Consider the following 20,461-nt stretch of genomic DNA (forward strand, 5'->3'; position numbering starts at 1 on the left):
GCGTTCTCAGAGTGGAAATGGCTGAGCGGGGCAGCTCTATAACTTAATGTTATTTTACTGTTATAAATATCAACAACTAGCCAACAGATATCAAAGCCGGTGGGCTTCATGGAAACAGCATGACTCAAACTGGCTGACCATTACATCAATCTGGTCATTCAGTGGTGTTTTATTGCTACATAAGTAACGTAGTGCACAGAGCTAACAGCTAGCTAACGCCAGATTTATTCTTCTGCCGGTTTATAGGCGGGTCACTGACACCTTCAAGGCGCTTACCGCCACCTGCTGTACAAGTAGGTTACTTGTAAATGCAATGGACACCTTTATCTGTCTTCAATTCTTACTAATAACAATGCAAGTCATTATACCCGCTCACGGTCTCATATCAGATTGCTCATTCCACGTGGGAGAACTGAACTCGGAAAGACGGCATTTTCCTTCTTTGCCCCTAATAAATGGAACAGACTCCAGGATATTTTAAAACTGGAACTCTTCATCCCCCTAGAGTCCTTCAAAGCGCACATCGAGAGCACCACGCGCGAGGAGTGCGCATGTTTTAGGTAATGTACTTAAGTACAGTACAGTACTTAATCTTGTCTTGTCTGTCTGCAACTTTGTTTTTCCTGTATGTGTTTTGTTGTAACAGGGCGCCCTTGTAAATGAGAGCTCTCTCAAGAGCCCTCCCTGTATAAATAAAGGTAAAAAAAAATCTATCCATTTTATAATTCTGGCCATTTTCTGACTGATCAGTTTGGCCACACCTTAAATCTTCTTCTTTGCGTTTATTGTCGGATCACAAACCAACGCGGTGCATCTTTAGTCCCTTTTACACAGCCTGTGAAACCCGAGATCATTGTGGGATTATTACGCCTCGCCTCCTGTGTAAAAGTCACAGGGACGGAATAGTGAGTCATTTTGTTACGCCTTTCATTCCTCTAATGGAGGTAATATCAGCCCCGATACGCCACGGTAAGACGGGGATCTCAGCTCATTCATAAAAAAATGACAGGAGGACTGAGGGAAAACCACCTCCAGACTGAAGTTCTACTAAGTTAACCAAAGGATATATTGTGTGTATTTAAGAGCCACTTGAAACCGTTAATTACGTTCTTCATAATCGTCAATATTCACAACATCTTGCACTGCTTATGAACATTGCACATCGGGAAAACTACAACTCACCCTAGCGCAGTGGCGTGTGTTCAGGCTAAATATAGTCAATTTAACTGGAGGAAGCCTTTGCGTTCAACAAAGTTGAGTAGAAGCCTCTTGCGCAGTCATACATTGTCATATGGGCTGCGTTATCTTGTCTGGCTAAAACACATTTGCAATGCGATAGCACCAGGTCCTGCTATCCTGGCATCCACATGCCTGTGGACGCCAGGACGCCTGTCCAGTTGTTAACGTTATATGCGTTTTATCTGACACAGCCTACACACAACCATATTTTCATTTACTGGATCAAAATAATGCCGAAATGCACTGGTTTTAATTGCCATCTCCCTTTCTGCTCCTTTGACAACGGGATCATGTCTATGTTCCCCGGGTTCTATGTTCCCCGGGTTCTATATTCCCCGTTTTTCACTAACCTCTCCCAGCCCCCACGCCAAACCTAACCTCCCCCCATGCCTAAACCTAACCTCTCCCACCCCCACGCCTAAACCTAAGGTCGGCATTGCGGCTTCTATGTTCCCCGGTCCCACAAAAATGGGGAACATAGGACCCGGGGAACATAGGGATGACCCCTTGACAACTAACGTTACAGCCAATGGTCCACTCTCACTAACACATGCCTGGTTTGTTTACATCCGGGCATTAGAGGAGGAGGGTACAGTCTACAAGCCTCATTTACTTCGGTAAAGTTGGAAATATATTAACGGATTCGCACTTCCCGGATCAGTAGCTCATAAACAAAGCGTTTGTACTGCACACACGATGCCTCTTTCCCATCTTAGTAAGGTAGACAACAACGAGCTACAACCTCATTTTCACCTAAATGAGCGATCCTCCGAGCTGGACAAATAACATTGGTCTCTATGTTCTGCGGGCGGTGAGACGAGTGTTTAGGGACTGTATACAAAGTACAACACAGATTACAAAAATATTCTATAAATTCACTGTTGTACAGTGTAGCTTCACCAAAATCATGTCACACAGCAATGACCTCCTGCTGGTTATACTACACCACTAAGTTTGGAAAAATATGATTTTGCATAATTTTGGAGATTTTTGGGGGGGGGAAATCATTCAATAACTTCGCTCTCATACAGTGTAGTGTCACCAAAAACATGTCACACGTCAATTCCCTCCTGCTGGTTATACTACACCACTAAGTTTGGAAAAATATGATTTTGCATAATTTTGTGAATTTTTATTGGGGAAATCATATGTTGCTACAGTGTTTGTATTCATAAAATATTGCATGTGTTGTTATCAACTGTTATTGCCAACAAGCCTGGCTAGAGCTGACCCTGGCTGCTTTTTGGGTGCAACGTCATTCAACTGAGAAATTCCTAGATCAACTGGAATGCAGCATTACTTGCTTTTGGAGCCAGCCTCAAGTGGCCATTCAAGGAACTGCGTTATTAGCACTTCCACAATTGCACAATTTTTCTCTGATCGACGATGCCCCCTTGGACAGGGGCGTAACTTTGGTTTGAGAAGCGGGGCATGTGGACAACAAAGCCCCCCCCCTAAAAGTGTGTGTGTGTGTGGGGGGGGGGGGTCAATTTTTACGTTTTTTTTTTACCACTCAGGGATTGATGAAAATGCTCAGAATTCATGCATTTTTCGTTGATTGGCAAGCAATTAGGTTCTGGAAATGGTTAAAAACCCTCCTTATTGTCAATATACCTAGGAAGGCCATACATCCCATGAATGCCTGAGAGTTTGTAGTTATAGTTTCATGAGGCTGTGATTCTCCTCCTAGAAGTCACAATAGGTCTATGGAGACTAACATTATCACACATGAATACAATTGAATACACAAGAGTCTCCGCTTTCCAGTCATACCTAAATTATGCAATTCCAAGACGGTTTAGAGACCCCAGTATGCAGAAATATTAAAATAGAATAGGTGAAAAAATATAATTTATACTGCATGCAAAAAAACTGCATGCAAAAAAACTGCATGCAAAAAAACTGCATGCAAAAAAACTGCATGCTTTTTGTCAAAAGCTGAGTGTGATTAGCATAAAGTGGGGATATCTGTAAATGGGAGACTCGTGGGTACCCATGGAACCATTCTCATTCAGATATCTTGAGGTGAAAGGTCAAAGCGAGGTTTCCCTTGCCAAAATCTTGACTAACTTTAGAGCACGATTTAGCCCCCTTCCCGACAAGCTAGCATGACAGGGTACCAATGGATGCCTTATTCAGTGATTCCCAAACTAGTGGGCTGTGGAGGTACTGCAGGTGGGCCGCAAGTGGTCTGCCAACACTGCTGATTTTCGCGGGCCATCAAATGGCTGTAGCAGGGTCATTCTTAAAGCTACAGTGAAGATCCTGTTATCAGAAGAAACTAGAAGACCTAAGGCAGGCCTATTCAACTGGCGGCCCGCGGGCCGGATACGGCCCGTTTGAATTTTGATCCAGCCCGCCAGAGTTTGATATACATTTTTTTTTTTTTTTTTTTTTTTTTGGGTGGGGAACAAAGATCTATGACTGGCCCGGGAGAAGCTTTTTTTAGTTAATTTTTCCTTGTTTGTTACATTACAGTGTTTGATTTTCATCATAATCTGGTTTTCCATAATAATAATAATAAGTTCAGTGTTTATGCCTGTGTTGCTGTCTGTTGTAGTGTAAAACGACTAAAGGGAGAGCAGGTGGTTACATGAAAGTGAGTGGGAAAAGGAGAAGATACTGAATAATGACATCACAACAGTATAATCCTAATGTTAATTTAAAATTAAATATTCTTCTAAATATGGATAAAAGTCCAAAAAACATAACATTTTATTCGACGCTGCCCACGAGATTCCATTCCTTACAGCACCCCCTATTTAATAATAGTTCCAGCACGGCTGTGAAAATGTGGTGGCGGGTTGTGTCAAGTGTACATATGGCTTGGGGTCCGGCCCCCGGCCCCTTAGGTTTCTGACAATGTGGCCCCCTGAACAATTTAGTTGAATAGCCCTGACCTAAGGCATCCATTGGTACCAATGGTAGGTTAAACTTGACCTGTCAGCTGAGTTTATCTGAATGAAAATTGGTTCAACAAGTCTGCTCTTTACAGATAAGGAGTATTTTTCACAGCCTAAATAGCATTAATAGCTTGTGGATTGATTTATTCTGTTGTTGCTCATCACATTTTGTTTCAATAAATGTGTTATGCATGCAAATATTTTTGATGAGAAAGAGGGGAGAAAATGTTTGGCAATCTGGCTTTTGGGTATTTTGCCTCAATTTTTGTATTTGGATGGATTATTAATTTCCCTTATGACCAAGTTCACATGCTCTGTTAATGAAATAAAAATATATAGGGAAATACATCATCTTAGTCGTGTGTGCTGATCAGAGTTGTGATTAAAGGGTTGGGTGGGCCCCGGAAGATTTTCACATTTCAAAGTGGGCCATGGCATTCTTAACTTTGAGAATCCCTGCCTTAGCTCTTTTAGTTTCATATGATACCAGTTTTCTTACACTATCTTTAAAAGTGAACCTGCTACACCCTCTGAAAAACAGTAATGTCGGCTGACATCCACGATTTTTGCTGTTAAAATTGTTGTCCCTATGGAAATTTCACCATTGCTCTTGGTTAAAACCAAGTGGTGAATTCAGGGGAAAACAAGACACAAGTCCACATCACCCACTTAAAAAAATAAAACACTTACAGATGACTTTGAGTTGAATCTGTCTGTCTACTTTGACGTTGTTGATATGTGCTGTGTACAATCCACTGTCTCCTCTGGTCAATCCTCTGATCATCATCTCTCCAGTTGAAGTGTTCAGGTCACCACGATCTTCAAATATGCAATAACATAGTTAGGGGTAGCTAGCTATTTCTGTATTTTTCAACCTGCATCATACATCCCTTTTTTCATATTTGTTTATGTATAACTAAGTCATGTGAGCAGACATTTTTGAAATTGGTCCAGTATTGACCTAGATCACTTTTCCCACAAGATAATGTAAAGATGATCTTGCTGAACACAAACTTCACTGTTTCATACACTTTTCTTAACCACAGATGTGAAGTTCACACCATACGCCGAATCAACGCTCAACCTACACTGAACCCACAAGCCGTTCACATCAGCCGCGCGCATACCTTGCTCAAGCCTTGCTCATGCAATTGTTTAGAATTTAGTCCTATTTTCCAAGCGTAATTGGCCGCAACGCTCAACCTAAGCTCAACCTACGCTGAACCCACAAGTTTCATTTAGGCGTCCTTGTTAACAGGCGAAGCCGTTCACACCACACACGCGCCACGCTTGGAAAATAGGACTGAATCCTGAACGATCGCGTGAGCAAGACGTGAGCAAGACTTGAGCATGCCATGAGTGTGACATGCATGTGGCTGGTGTGAACGGCTTCGCCTGTTAACAAGGACGCCTAAATGAAACTTGTGGGTTCAGCGTAGGTTGAGTTTAGGTTGAGCGTTGCTTCAGCCTCCTGTGTGAATGGCCACTAATGCGTGAAGCTTGAAGCTGCCATGCATGAAGTAAATGGAGGGGGCCGGTGGAGCAGCTCTGAGCCCGGCACTGAGGAAAGGAGAGTGTCTGGTGTGAACGGAGGCGTGAGCTCACGTTCAGCGTGAGTCAAGCATCAACAAAGGTTTAGACTAATGTCAATCATGAAGGTTACCTCTGCAGCCAATGCCCTGCTCATCCACATCACACCATACTTTGTTATTCACGCCCCCTTTTCATTTATAGCCTACTTTTCCCATCCATTCACAGTCACCCACGCTTCCCCCCTCTAGTAATAGCCAATCAGCTCAAGCCAATCCCTTTCCCTCGCTTTTCTGCTGAGCCAATCATGGTTGAGTGTATTTGAAGTTATTGTTTTTACTCTGTTGTTAGGCTAACCACATTTGTGTTGTCGCCACAGTTGGCCATGATTGCCTTGAAGCACTTGTTTTACCCCACCTCCTCCCCTCCCACCACCGTCATGACTCCTGAAGAATTCCCTATGGGGGAATTTTCTAAATTATGCACTGCTGATGCCCTCCTCTTGCCATCTCAGGAGGGGCGGAGTCAGGGAGTCATATGCCAAACCTAAAATGTTTATTGTATCATTAAAGTGTATTTGAACCTTCTTACTAGTCTCTCATGATTTAACTTATTTCATGCATTCAACCGAGATCCCCACGCAAAAATCTCATTGCCTTTTACACCTACGAACCAGGAAGTGCAGTGACTTCTGGGTAAGTCTACAAAAATACATCATCCCTGCAGTACTCTATGGTCCCTTTTCCCTAGCCCCCCACCCCTTCCCTCACTCCCTGTGGGTGGTGGGAGGAGGAGTGACTAGGCTCTAGCCACTTCTCCTACCCACCCCTCGAATCAAGGCTCTCTACAACTTTCCTATCCCTAGCTATGGCCCCTTTTACCTACCCCCCCCTTCCTTGATGGAAGGATGGACGTGAGGTCACAGTGACCTTGAACTTTGACCACCAAAATCCACTCAGTTCCTCCTTGATTCCAAGAGGATGTTTGAGCCAAATTGGAAGAAATTCCGTCAAGGCGTTCCTGAGATATTGCATTAACGAGCAAGGAATGGATGTACATACAGACAGACGTACGTACAACCTGAAAACATCATGCATCCGGCCATGGCCATCACCGGCGCAGGCATAAAAACCACAGCACCATTCAGCATACATCTGAGAGAACAACATGTCCCTCCCTCCCCCTGTTAAATCTGAGCTTAAATCACCCTGTGTCTCAGTTTACCTGTGAATTGACGGTAGGAATATATCGGCTGATTCGGCCCATTCCACTGCATGGCGATGCCAGTTCCATGTTCCCACTCTACGGCAGCAATGGGACCAGTCACAGAGGACAAGTCTGGCTTGAGGACAACACTGCCCCCTAGTTTCCCGTAGAGTGTTTCTTCTGCAAAGACAAAACCAATGGAAGCTGTGAGATTTCAAATGTGAGCGTGTGTTTTGGCCGTGTCAGAGGGGGCGGAGCAGAACTAGTCACGTTAAAACAGGTTGACTTGCATTGGAAAAGTGAAGTCATCTCAACACATTGTAGATATTTCAAGGTATTAAAAAAATTACAATACTACTAATACATAATGCTATTTTGATACATAATACATCAGTATTTCTTAAAGGTTTTGTGCTGTCTACTCTTTTCTGTTATGTTCTACTGTTTTTATTGTATTTCCCTGTGAGTTATTGTCCTTTCCAGTACTTATTGAATGAAGTCGTGCTGTAGACCACTCCATCTCTGGTCTGAGCCTCCTACAGTAGACTACCTGCTGGTTTACTGTCTGTAGACCACTTCATCTCTGGTCTGAGCCTCCTACAGTAGGCTACCTGCTGGTTTACTGCCTGTAGACCACTTCATCTCTGGTCTGAGCCTCCTACAGTAGGCTACCTGCTGGTTTACTGCCTGTAGACCACTTCATCTCTGGTCTGAGCCTCCTACAGGAGGCTACCTGCTGGTTTACTGTCTGTAGACCACTTCATCTCTGGTCTGAGCCTCCTATAGGAGGCTACCTGCTGGTTTACTACCTGTAGACCACTTCATCTCTGGTCTGAGCCTCCTACAGTAGGCTACCTGCTGGTTTACTGTCTGTAGACCACTTCATCTCTGGTCTGAGCCTCCTACAGTAGTCTACCTGCTGGTTTACTGCCTGTAGACCACTTCATCTCTGGTCTGAGCCTCCTACAGGAGGATACCTGCTGGTTTACTGCCTGTAGACCACTTCATCTCTGGTCTGAGCCTCCTACAGGAGGCTACCTGCTGGTTTACTGTCTGTAGACCACTTCATCTCTGGTCTGAGCCTCCTACAGGAGGCTACCTGCTGGTTTACTGTCTGTAGGACTTCAGACCAGCTGTGGCAGCAACAGGAAAATGGACAATTATTAGGCTAAACTGCCACACTTCATATTGCATTCACCTGGAGGGAAATAGCCTTTTTTTTATTACTTTTCTCATAATTCATACTAAATGATGAGGATGTGTACATGTAGAGGCACATTTCACGTGCACACTGGTGGCCTATGAGTGTGTGAGGGGCACTTTAACAGCGTGCATGATTTTTAGTTGTGAGAAGTGCCTGACTGTGTCTTGAGTCACATGGACCAGCTTGAACACATTTCAGATGCAGAACCTGGAACAGTCTCAAATATGTTTGCAATGCTTTTGGAACATTGTTTGGTTGCAGTAACAGATTAGGTCACTGGGTGGTGCTGCTTGTTTATACTGAGACTGTGTTACAGCAACAGGTTGAGTCAGTAATTCATGCATTTTACCACAAAATGCAACCCAGTCTCCATTTATTTTTAAAGTAGAAACATTTGTCCACAGCCTAAAAACATTTCTATTTCACAATTTCGACTCTAAAATTGTTAAATGGAAAAGGGGTTTTGTGTGGATTTTTGGTTAGGTTTAAGGTTAGGGTCTGGATTAGGGTTAGGGTTAGAGGGTCTGAGGTGGTCGGGTCAGGGGGGTCGAGGACCCCTCCTCCACGCCCCACGCCTAACCCTAAAACCTAACCTCTCCCACCCCTCTCGAAACTCCCACCCCTCTAAAAACGGGAGCGTGTCTATGTTCCCCCAGCCCCATGTTCCCACAGCCATATATGTTCCCACAGCCCTATGTTCCCACAGCCATATATGTTCCCACAGCCCTATGTTCCCACATCTGTATGTTCCCACAGCCCGATATTCCCACAGCCCTATGTTCCCACAGCCCTATGTTCCCACAGCCCTATGTTCCCCCAGCCCTATGTTCCACCAGCCCTATGTTTCCACATCTGTATGTTCCCACAGCCCTATGTTCCCACAGCCCTATGTTCCCACATCTGTATGTTCCCACAGCCCTATGTTCCCACAGCCCTATGTTCCCACAGCCCTATGTTCCCACATCTGTATGTTCCCACAGCCCTATGTTCCCACAGCCCTATATTCACACATCTGTATGTTCCCACAGCCCTATGTTCCCACATCTGTATGTTCCCACAGCCCTATGTTCCCACAGCCCTATGTTCCCACAGCCCTATGTTCCCACATCTGTATGTTCCCACAGCCCGATATTCCCACAGCCCTATGTTCCCACAGCCATATATGTTCCCACAGCCCGATATTCCCACAGCCCTATGTTCCCCCAGCCCGATATTCCCACAGCCCTATATTCCCCCAGCCCTATGTTCCCCCAGCCATATATGTTCCCACAGCCCTATGTTCCCACAGCCATATATGTTCCCACAGCCCTATGTTCCCACAGCCCTATGTTCCCACAGCCCTATGTTCCCACAGCCCAATGTTCCCACATCCGTATGTTCCCACATCCGTATGTTCCCACAGCCCTATGTTCCCACAGCCCTATGTTCCCACAGCCCTATGTTCCCCCAGCCCTATGTTCCCACAGCCCTATGTTCCCATATATTTCTATTCCCATCTATTTTAAATAGATGTTAAATAGGCAGTGGATTTACATGAATTTACAGTCGGAGTTAAATAAGAGTTTACATTGAATGTACATGAAATTTACAGGCTAAGTTAAATAGGCATTAATGTGCAGGGAATTTACATGAATTTACAGTCCCAGTTAGACAGGCATTAAATTAGATACAGTATGAGTTCCAGTTTTATGGGGGGGGGGGGGGGTGGTGGTGTTCAGTTGAGTTTAGGAGGAGGTAGTGAGTTTGTGTGTGTGGGGGGGGGGGGGCGTTGTTGATGCGGTCCTTGGCGGAAGGGGTTTCCGGGCCTTGTTGGTGAGGCTGATGGCGGTTGGGAAGAAGCTGGTCTTGTGGCGGGTGGTTCTGGTCTTGGCAGACCTCAGTCTCTTGCCGTGGGGGAGTGTCTTAAAGAGTTTGTGGCCAGGGTGGGAGGGGTCGGCCATGAGCTTGCGAGACCGCTTCAGTGTCCTGGCTGCATGCAGGTCCTGGAGGGATGGCAGGTTGCATCTGACTCCAAGTCTAGGTTGCACAAGATCTACCCCTCTGTCTCACCACTATGTGATAGGTGTCAGGTGTTGAGGGTATACTATCCCATGCTTTTTGGTTTTGCCCTTCGCTATCTGGATTCTGGGCCAAAATGTTTGATACTGTAAGGCCTATAAAATAACTTGTCAGTCGGAGGCAGAACTCGCCATCTTCGGCTGCTCGGAATCTTCTCTGCTCCTCCCTAATGCTGTGCAACAGTCTCTGACACAGGGGATGACTGTCGCCAAGAGACTCATTCTGAAGGAGCGGAAGTCCCCCTCTCCACCTTCTTTTCAGCTGTGGCTGACGGACATGGTCTTGGTTATACGTTCCTGAGGACCAATTCGCTTAGGAAATTCTCAATCATTTGGGACCAGTTTCTGGTCTACTTAGACGAGGTTAGGAGCGGCAGGTGATTTGCCCGGCTGACTTTTTATGGAGCCCTTCCGTGGGATCCCACACACTACAAGCACACAAGCAGTTGATGCGGCTGCTTAGTGGCAACATTGGAATGTATGTTTTTGTTTTTTGTCTGAGCCTGTTTGTTCCCTATGTTCTGAAAATTGTACAAAAAAAAAAAAGCTTGAAAACAGTGGATTTATTTCCCAGGTGAATTCAATACGATTCCATACAGTTTATAGCCTTTATGTCAAATCAATCCAAACTCACGGGACATTGCGCTCTCTGCAGCCAGCAGGCAGGCCCACATCAACCAAGTCAGAATGACAGGAGGCGACATCCTCTTCTCTGGAACCTAAATTGCAGTATATATATTACAGTATATCACAGTATATATTACAGTATATCACAGTATATATTACAGTATATCACAGTATATATCACAGTATATATTACAGTATATCACAGTATATATCACAGTATATATTACAGTATATCACAGTATATATTACAGTATATGACAGTATATATTACAGTATATCACAGTATATATTACAGTATGTCACAGTATATATTACAGTATATGACAGTATATATTACAGTATATCACAGTATATATTACAGTATATCACAGTATATATCACAGTATATATTACAGTATATCACAGTATATATCACAGTATATATTACAGTATATCACAGTATATATTACAGTATATCACAGTATATATTACAGTATATCACAGTATATATTACAGTATGTCACAGTATATATTACAGTATATCACAGTATATATTACAGTATATCACAGTATATATTACAGTATATCACAGTATATATCACAGTATATATTACAGTATATCACAGTATATATCACAGTATATATTACAGTATATATTACAGTATATGACAGTATATAGTACAGTATATCACAGTATATATTACAGTATATCACAGTATATATTACAGTATGTCACAGTATATATTACAGTATATGACAGTATATATTACAGTATATCACAGTATATATTACAGTATATCACAGTATATATCACAGTATATATTACAGTATATATTACAGTATATCACAGTATATATCACAGTATATATTACAGTATATCACAGTATATATTACAGTATATCACAGTATATATCACAGTATATATTACAGTATATCACAGTATATATCACAGTATATATTACAGTATATCACAGTATATATTACAGTATATGACAGTATATATTACAGTATATTACAAATGATGTTTTGTACAAGAATAGACGCGGGCTAATGTCTTAACCCCTCTCTCGCGCGCCCTCACTCTTAACCCCGCATTTCTAAATAAGACGTAACGTTACTTGGTGTCGGCATACGGCTCTGGTGTCGGGCTTTGCAAAAATCTCTCAGCAAGCGCCAGGATTGGCCAATGTCGACTTCAGTCTCCAGAACGATCCAATCAAATCACCCGCACGTCTATCTTCTTGCTAGAGGTCCCGCCTTACAGTAGTGTTTCAACTGACTCTCAGAATACCATGCCAGTCGGACTTATAGTATTATTATTATTATTATTATATTATTATACTTGGAAACCGTTTTATAAAAGCAATATAGCACTCGAGCAGCGTGTGTTGTGGAATATCCCGCTGATAAGCTGTTATCCCACGAGGCCGCAGGCCGAGTGGGATAACAGCTTATCAGCGGGATATATTCACCACAACACACTTGCTCTCGTGATATATTGCTTAATTATAAAACGGCTCTCTCAAATCAAGCAATCTGATTGGTTCACAGCCATTGTATAATTCCAGTAACCGAGTTCAATAACCCATGGCCATGGGTTATTGGTTGCCATGGCAACTCTCTTACTAAGAGAGTAATAATAAGGCTTACCTCAAATGACAACGTAGAAAAAAAAATGGCGGAGACAGCTGTCAGATCCTTGTGAATCGATCTTCGCTTATAACTTTACTAATACTTCGCAGAAAATGATGTTTTGTACAAGAATAGATGCGGGCTAATGTCTTCTTTGCAAAAGAAAGGCTGTTAACCCCGCATTTAACCCCGTAACGTTAGTTGGTGTCGGCTTTGCAGAAAGCATTCAGCTTCTCAGCAAGCGCTGAGAATGCAGCGCTGCGGCTGGAGCTGCCTGTCGGGGATTCCAGAAAGCTCTCAGCTACTCAGCAAGCGCCAGGATTGGCCAATGTCAACTTCAGTCTCCAGAACGATCCAATCAAATCACCCGCATGTTCTTGCGGTCCCGCCTTACAGTAGTGTTTCAACTGACTCTATCAGAATGACATGCCAGTCGGAGTCGGACTTACAGTATTATTATTATTATTATATTATCATACTTGGAAACCGTTTTATAAAAGCAATATAGCACTCGAGCAGCGTGTGTTGTGGAATATATCCCGCTGATAAACTGTTATCCCACTCGGCCTGCGGCCTCGTGGGATAACAGTTTATCAGCGGGATATATTCACCACAACACACTTGCTCTCGTGATATATTGCTTAAGTATATCACAGTATATATTACAGTATATCACAGTATATATTACAGTATATCACAGTATATATTACAGTATATCACAGTATATATTACAGTATATCACAGTATATATTACAGTATATCACAGTATATATTACAGTATATCACAGTATATATTACAGTATGTCACAGTATATATTACAGTATATCACAGTATATATTACAGTATATCACAGTATATATTACAGTATATCACAGTATATATTACAGTATATCACAGTATATTACAGTATATCACAGTATATATTACAGTATATATTACAGTATATCACAGTATATATTACAGTATATTATATTATAGAAATGGAGGAAACATGTGAAGTATTTAAAAGTTGAAGGATTAGAAGCCATCTTTTCAGGACCTGCACACTACCATTATGCTGAAGCGGTCTTGGAAAATCACGGCTGACTCCTCCCACCCGGGACATAAACTGTTTGAGGCCCTCCCCCTTGGCAGGAGAGGTCTGGCAGTAGGCCAGAACCTCTCGTCACAAGGACAGCTTCTTCATATGTTACTTTAAAATACTGCAGTTTAAATGTGTGTGATTGTTGTCTATATAGCTTTGTCTTCTCCTATTGATGTGACCGCTGCAATGCATACTTGCACTAAGTATTCGGATTACTTACTGTGGCTATTAAAGTGAATCTTAAAGTGAAACTGTTGGCGTTTGGAGGACCTGACCTGTTTGACCTGTACCCAGGAGAGGACATAGACACAATGGACTCAGAGGATGAGCTGTGAGTAGAGAGTGGTCAACAGGATATCGCCATGTGCCGGTGAGTCTCAACATATGACCTAATAGTGTTGTGTGTCTCATGGGACGCTAACGAAGTGGAGTACAAGTGAACTTCCGGACTGTCTGAAGGATATAAAACACTTTGCGAACAATGGCCGGACTTACGTCTACTTGCGCGCAAAGAAGAGAACAGTACATCTACTTGCGTCAACAAGAACTACACCCACAGCTACACCCATATTCACAGTAATCACAGTATATCAAATGTATCCACAATATATAATATATAAATGGTAAATGGTCTGCATTTATATAGCGCTTTTATCCAAAGCGCTTTACAATCAGTAGATAGTCTACATTCACCCATTCATACACCGATGGCGGCAGGCTGCCACGCAGGGTGCCTACACACCATCGGGAGCAAGGAGGGTTAAGTGTCTTGCCCAAGGACACAACGACGGCAGCTGGGAGGGAGCGGGGATCGAACCGCCAACCCTTGCGTCATTGGCCGACCCGCTCTACCTCCTGAGCTAAAGCCGCCCCTTATATAAAGCCGCCCCTTATATATATCCTTTCTTCTTCTTATATCTCTCTATTTTTCTATCTTTTACATTTAGATGGCCAAACTCCCCTGAGGACACTCTTCTGTCCGTCACTCTCTAGCACACACTCTCTCTCTCTCTCTCTCTCTCTCTCTCTCTCTCTCTCTCTTTCTCTTTTTTTCTTCACATTCTCATATCACAAATCTCATATTGGTCCATATCATTTATGTTGATTATGTTTGTTATTCATGTCAAAGTGATATGTATAATCAAGTCATAGTTATATGCAGATGTGCATGTGATGGAGTTATTTTTCACATTTAGCTTTGAACTGATGGGCACATGGCCAGAATCAGCATATGTACTACGTCATGCACGTATCCTGATTCTGGTGATGATGAAGTCAGTATTATGTTTTTGGTATATGTGATGTCATTTCAGAGATATTGACTAAATCAACAAAGAGTGAAGACATTACTTGTTGATATGCTGAAGGAGTGTTGGGCGTCAAATGAGGTGACTTCAAAAATGTTTTGAATTATTGTGGCTTCAGAGTTCAGAGGGGTCTGAAGACCGAATGCAATATTGGAAAATTGATGAGGGTTTTGGTTTAGGACCTATATAAGAGGACCACGTAGGTATTAGTCATTTATCAACACATGTCATGTGTAGTTAGATGTAGTTTTAGTATAGGTACATAGACATAGGAATATACACAAATATATATACATACATATATACACATACTTACTCTATACACTCTATATATACTCAAACACTATACATCCTGATAATCATACATCTTTAAACAAGCCGAGCCTGCCTCGATGACATAACAAGGGCTGGTGAACACAGGAAATGAGGTTTGCTGAGTTCACCTCTGGTCTTTGCTAGCTGAGGTTGAAGTATACCATGGGGGACAGATGAATTAGAAAGGAACAGGATGTGCAGTTGTAATAAAATAAAATAACAACAATTTGAATTGGAAAAGCAAGGTTGATGGTGGGAGCTGTTGGTCAGCTATAGGCAATCATCGGGCTGAAGAGTGCGATGGTTGACCCCTATAGAACATTCCGGGGAGTAGGTCAGACTGGAGAGTGTGATGGTTAACTCCTATGGAACACTAATCCTAAACCTAACAGCCTGAAGCCAGAAAAACAACAACAACGACAAAACAATGGTGCATTGGCCGGAAAGTAGCTGTAACTGTTCCCTGAGTTAGCTGTCCTATCATGGGGATCGAACCAAGGACGCTTCATAGAGGTTTGTTTCAAAACACACACACACACACACACACACACACACACACACACACACACACACACACACACACACACACACACACACACACACATATACTAGACACACACAGGTGGTGTGCCATTATACCAGTATATAGGAATATATGTTATAACAGGGTGGTCTATATCTGAATATTTAATCAAAGACATCCTTATATATGTTTATTATTTTGACTTTTTCTTTTTTCTTTTTCTTTTTTTTTCTGTTTAAGTTTTGTAGTCTAAACCAAGGATTAAAAAGAGAGGTTAAGGGAGGCATTGGAAAAGAGGGGCCCATGTATTTTTGTTTTCATATCCTAGTATGTCATACATATTTGGGTATAGTAATGTAAGGTTCATGTTAATTTGAAGGAACAATTGCAATGCTTAAAGAACAATTGATCAGAAAAATATGTCTATAAGGGGGAGTGGATGAGGTTATAGAGATATTTCTCTGAAAAGATTGTGGTTTACTTTTATTTTCTACATTTCATCATGAAAAGAGTGTGGTTTTATTTTTTAAATTTCAAAATTTCATAATTTCATTTTTTGGTAGGTTATGTTATTATTTTGTCTTAAATGTAGCATATATTTTAAGGTCATGTATTCCAATATATAACTGTCATTTTTGTGCCATGAAAAGGAACTGCGGGGTCACTGTTTGATGCCTGTGTGCGCAAAAGATCTACGGCACAGGTTTGACCTTTGAAGGTCAAAAAGAGAGGATATGTGGTGGAATTTTGCTAGACGCACAGGCATGGAACAGTGAAATGGTTTCTCACAAGGAAGTTGTGAGCAGGTCTTATCTCGGGAAGCAGAGCAACAGGGTGGTCCCTGTGACTTCCTGACTGAGACTTGCGTGCTAGGAGGCCTATGAGCTGTGAACTTACAATAAAGCAGACCAACTATCTATTCCAGGACTGTGTGACTGTCTCTTTCTTAGAGGGTTTCTGAGGGTATCTGAGGGTTTTTCTTAGACTCGGTTTTTAACTTCCACAAAACAATAGAGAGAAACAGGCTGGACAGGCCAGAGGCTAATCGCAAAACTGAACGTGTACGGGTGTGTCTCCACCTCATAGTGAAAAATGCATCAAGTTGAATCAGCTCAGTATAAACTCACTGTTAGGACCACAGAAGCACTGAAGCAGGTTGTCCCTATAGGAACACTGTTAGCACCACAGAAGCACTGAAGCAGGTTGTCCCTATAGGAACACTGTTAGCACCACAGAAGCACTGAAGCAGGTTGTCCCTATAGGAACACTGTTAGCACCACAGAAGCACTGAAGCAGGTTGTCCCTATAGGAACACTGTTAGCACCACAGAAGCACTGAAGCAGGTTGTCCCTATAGGAACACTGTTAGCACCACAGAAGCACTGAAGCAGGTTGTCCCTATAGGAACACTGTTAGCACCACAGAAGCACTGAAGCAGGTTGTCCCTATAGGAACACTGTTAGCACCACAGAAGCACTGAAGCAGGTTGTCCCTATAGGAACACTGTTAGCACCACAGAAGCACTGAAGCAGGTTGTCCCTATAGGAACACTGTTAGCACCACAGAAGCACTGAAGCAGGTTGTCCCTATAGGAACACTGTTAGCACCACAGAAGCACTGAAGCAGGTTGTCCCTATAGGAACACTGTTAGCACCACAGAAGCACTGAAGCAGGTTGTCCCTATAGGAACACTGTTAGGAGCACAGAAGCACTGAAGCAGGTTGTCCCTATAGGAACACTGTTAGCACCACAGAAGCACTGAAGCAGGTTGTCCCTATAAGAACACTGTTAGCACCACAGAAGCACTGAAGCAGGTTGTCCCTATAGGAACACTGTTAGCACCACAGAAGCACTGAAGCAGGTTGTCCCTATAGGAACACTGTTAGCACCACAGAAGCAATGAAGCAGGTTGTCCCTATGGGAACAGGCCTGTTATAAATATGGAGTGATTTGTCATTCAGCAGCAGTAAATGATCTTGGACAAAGATGAGCTTGAGACACAAAAGGTGTCATCAGGATTCAAATCTGAATCTTGTAGATCTGTTGTGATCAAGTCACAGAGACATTCTGCCTTCATCTGACATTAAACAAGTCTAGTCTAGTCTGTCACCAAACCGGTCTAACAGAAACCAGCTCTGAGGCAGAGAAACCACAGGCACATGAAAACAACGTCATTCATGTTCAACTAGTGTGAACAAGCTTATTTTACACTGTGCTGTTTTTGTTAAGAAATGGTCACAAAAGCCTCCTGTTAGCATTGCTAGCCTCCTGTTAGCATCACTGGCTAGGGAGAGAGGGAGGGAGAGACAGACAGAGAGAGAGAGGGGGAAGTGTGAGGGAGGGAGGGAGAGACAGACAGACAGAGAGAGAGGGGGGAAGAGGGAGGGAGGGAGGGAGAGACCGACAGAGAGAGAGAGAGAGGGGGGGAAGCGTGAGGGAGGGAGGGAGAGACCGACAGAGAGAGAGAGAGAGAGGGGGGGGAGCGTGAGGGAGGGAGGGAGAGAGAGACCGACAGAGAGAGAGAGAGGGGAAGCGTGAGGGAAGGAGGGAGGGAGGGAGAGAGAGAGAGGGGGGGGGGGGAGCGTGAGGGAGGGAGGGAGAGACAGAGAGAGAGTGTGAGGGACTGAGGGAGGGAGAGAGAGACAGACAGACAGAGAGAGAGAGAGATTTCCTTATTGTTGTACTGTTAATATGTGTATTTGCTTTGGCAATAAGCACTGTCTTTTCATGCCAATAAAGCAATTTGAAATTTGAAAATTTGAATTTGAGAGAGGGCAGCAGAGAGAGAGAGGAAGTGTGTGGACTGGTTTTATCCAGAGCAATTTAGAGAGAGAGTGGCATCAGTGGAGGACCAAAATGCGTAACTCATTAGCCAATGAACAGCCAGGAAGGGGTCTCACGCTACTTTAGAATGCTAAAATAAAGCTGATAATGTAGGCTACAATTTCATTAAAAAAAAAAAAAAAACTTTCAAAGTACAACACAAACTGTCCATTTTGCTGCAACTCGACAGTGCTGCTTAATCCAGATTGAACCTTACTTCCTGGAACTCTTGAGAGTACAAAACTGGTCAGTTGGAGTTAATGGAGATGTCGCGACTCTTCTATATACATGACTCTGGTTTTATCCAGGAAATATCAATATCTCTGTTCCAGTTACTGGCTGCTAGTGAGAGTCAAAGGGAACTGAAAACTTTCCCATCAAACCTGGAGGCAGAAAGCATTCACAACTAATTACTACTTTTTACTTTTAGCAGATTTGCATTTGAACATGAACACACAACATGTTGGAAAACACTTAGAAGAGAGTTGAGTTTTGAAGTTATCACACAGCCACACCCTTAACAGCTCAGTCACAGACTCGTTCTTTTTCTAGTCTAAATATGCTAACAGCAGCCACAACAGAGATCTGCTGATAGAGTCAAGAAAGTAAAATAGACTGGAAACTGCCTCGAAAGTACTGATGGTACAATACCTTTAGCTGGAGTAGACTGGAGTGGAGACGATCGGCTGAGACACACGACAGAAAGTTATGGTGAGGGAGGAAGAGCGAGAGAGAGAGGAGAGGAGAGGGAGAGAGAGGGAGGAAGAGAGGAGAGGGGTGGACCTAATACCTAATACATGGACGCGTTAACCACCTCGGTTCTGGGAAAACCACGCCCTGTGCCCGCCTACGCAGCAGGCAAGCGGCGGGATTGGCCAGGAGCAAGTCTTTTGTCTTCTTTTGACAGCTGGAATCTCCCACACCACAAACACTGCAGGGCACGCAGCCCAGCGATTTCATGAACCAACTGAATTGCTCTTGATAGCAGACATTGAAATGAATTATGGTCACCTTCCTTAGTGTAATATATTAATGCTAATGAAAACGTAACACACAAGTACGGTGGCGTATTGCATTCACTTGAAAAAAAAACATTTGCCCTGTTTTTCTGAATTAATGATACATTTTAACACAAAAAACATTTTCAGCTCTGTTTTTCTGAATTAACGAGATATCGTTAATTCAGAAAAACAGCTAAAAATGTGATCCCCCTCTCCCCTCTCCCCTCTCCCCTCCTCTCCTCTCCCCCTCTCCCCCTCCTTTTCTCCCCCTCTCTCCTCTCCCCCTCTCCTCTCCTCTCCTCTCCCATCCTCCCCCTCTCTCCTCTCCCCCTCTCCTCTCCTCTCCTCTCCCATCCTCCCCCTCTCCTCTTCTCTCCCCCTCTCCTCTCCTCTCCTCTCCCATCCTCCCCCTCTCCCCTCCTCTTCTCTCCCCCTCTCCTCTCCTCCTCTCCTCTCCTCCCCTCTCCTCTCCCCCCTCCTCTTCTCTCCCCCTCTGCTCTCCTCTCCCCCTCTCAGTGTTGCCAGATGGCAAATGTTGAATTATCGTACCAGAGGGTCAAAATTATCGTTTTTGGAGTGAAATTATCGTACGCCCCCTCCCCAGCGCGGCGCGCCTTCGGCGCGCCAAAGTCTGGGGTACTGCGGCTGATCACAGGCTACTTTTTGGACTTGGCATGATCTTTCAACACTGTGATCTCAGCCTGGTTGCAACAACAACAAAACACCCTGCACGTATTGGCTGCAAATATGTTGTTTGAAGAGATGATTGTATAAACAGATAGAGTGATAGACGTAGGATTCGTCTAAGTGTCACAAAATGATGAAATTATCGTACATTTGGGGGATTTTGGGATTATTGATCGTACATCGTACAGAGGTCGAAATTATCGTACAAATACGATAATTATCGTACGTCTGGCAACGCTGCCCCCTCTGCTCTCCTCTCCTCTCCCCCTCTCCTCTCCCCCCTCCTCTCCTCTTCTCCCCTCCCCCCTCCTCCCCTCTCCTCTCCACTCTCTCCTCTCCTCTTC

At 43.4% G+C, this 20,461-nt stretch overlaps 1 protein-coding gene across 1 annotated transcript in view; it reads right to left on the reverse strand.

Moving 5' to 3' along the window:
- The window catches only part of LOC310796689 (T-cell surface antigen CD2-like), a gene marked incomplete at its 3' end in the record, with an annotated part of 38,001 nt that extends 18,862 nt beyond the window's left edge, over window positions 1-19,139 (reverse strand). The window contains exons 1-4 of the mRNA XM_083658935.1: window positions 19,081-19,139; window positions 10,774-10,858; window positions 6,897-7,058; window positions 4,833-4,961 (exon numbers count right to left, since the gene is read on the reverse strand). Coding sequence (XP_083515061.1) covers window positions 4,833-4,961; window positions 6,897-7,058; window positions 10,774-10,843 — 361 coding nt within the window. The 5' untranslated portion in view covers window positions 10,844-10,858; window positions 19,081-19,139. The remainder of the gene's footprint in view (window positions 1-4,832; window positions 4,962-6,896; window positions 7,059-10,773; window positions 10,859-19,080) is intronic.
- Window positions 19,140-20,461: the final 1,322 nt, after the last annotated feature.

This window comes from Poromitra crassiceps (assembly GCF_964638095.1).
Source record: "Poromitra crassiceps genome assembly, chromosome: 23".
Taxonomy (NCBI): Eukaryota; Metazoa; Chordata; class Actinopteri; order Beryciformes; family Melamphaidae; genus Poromitra; species Poromitra crassiceps.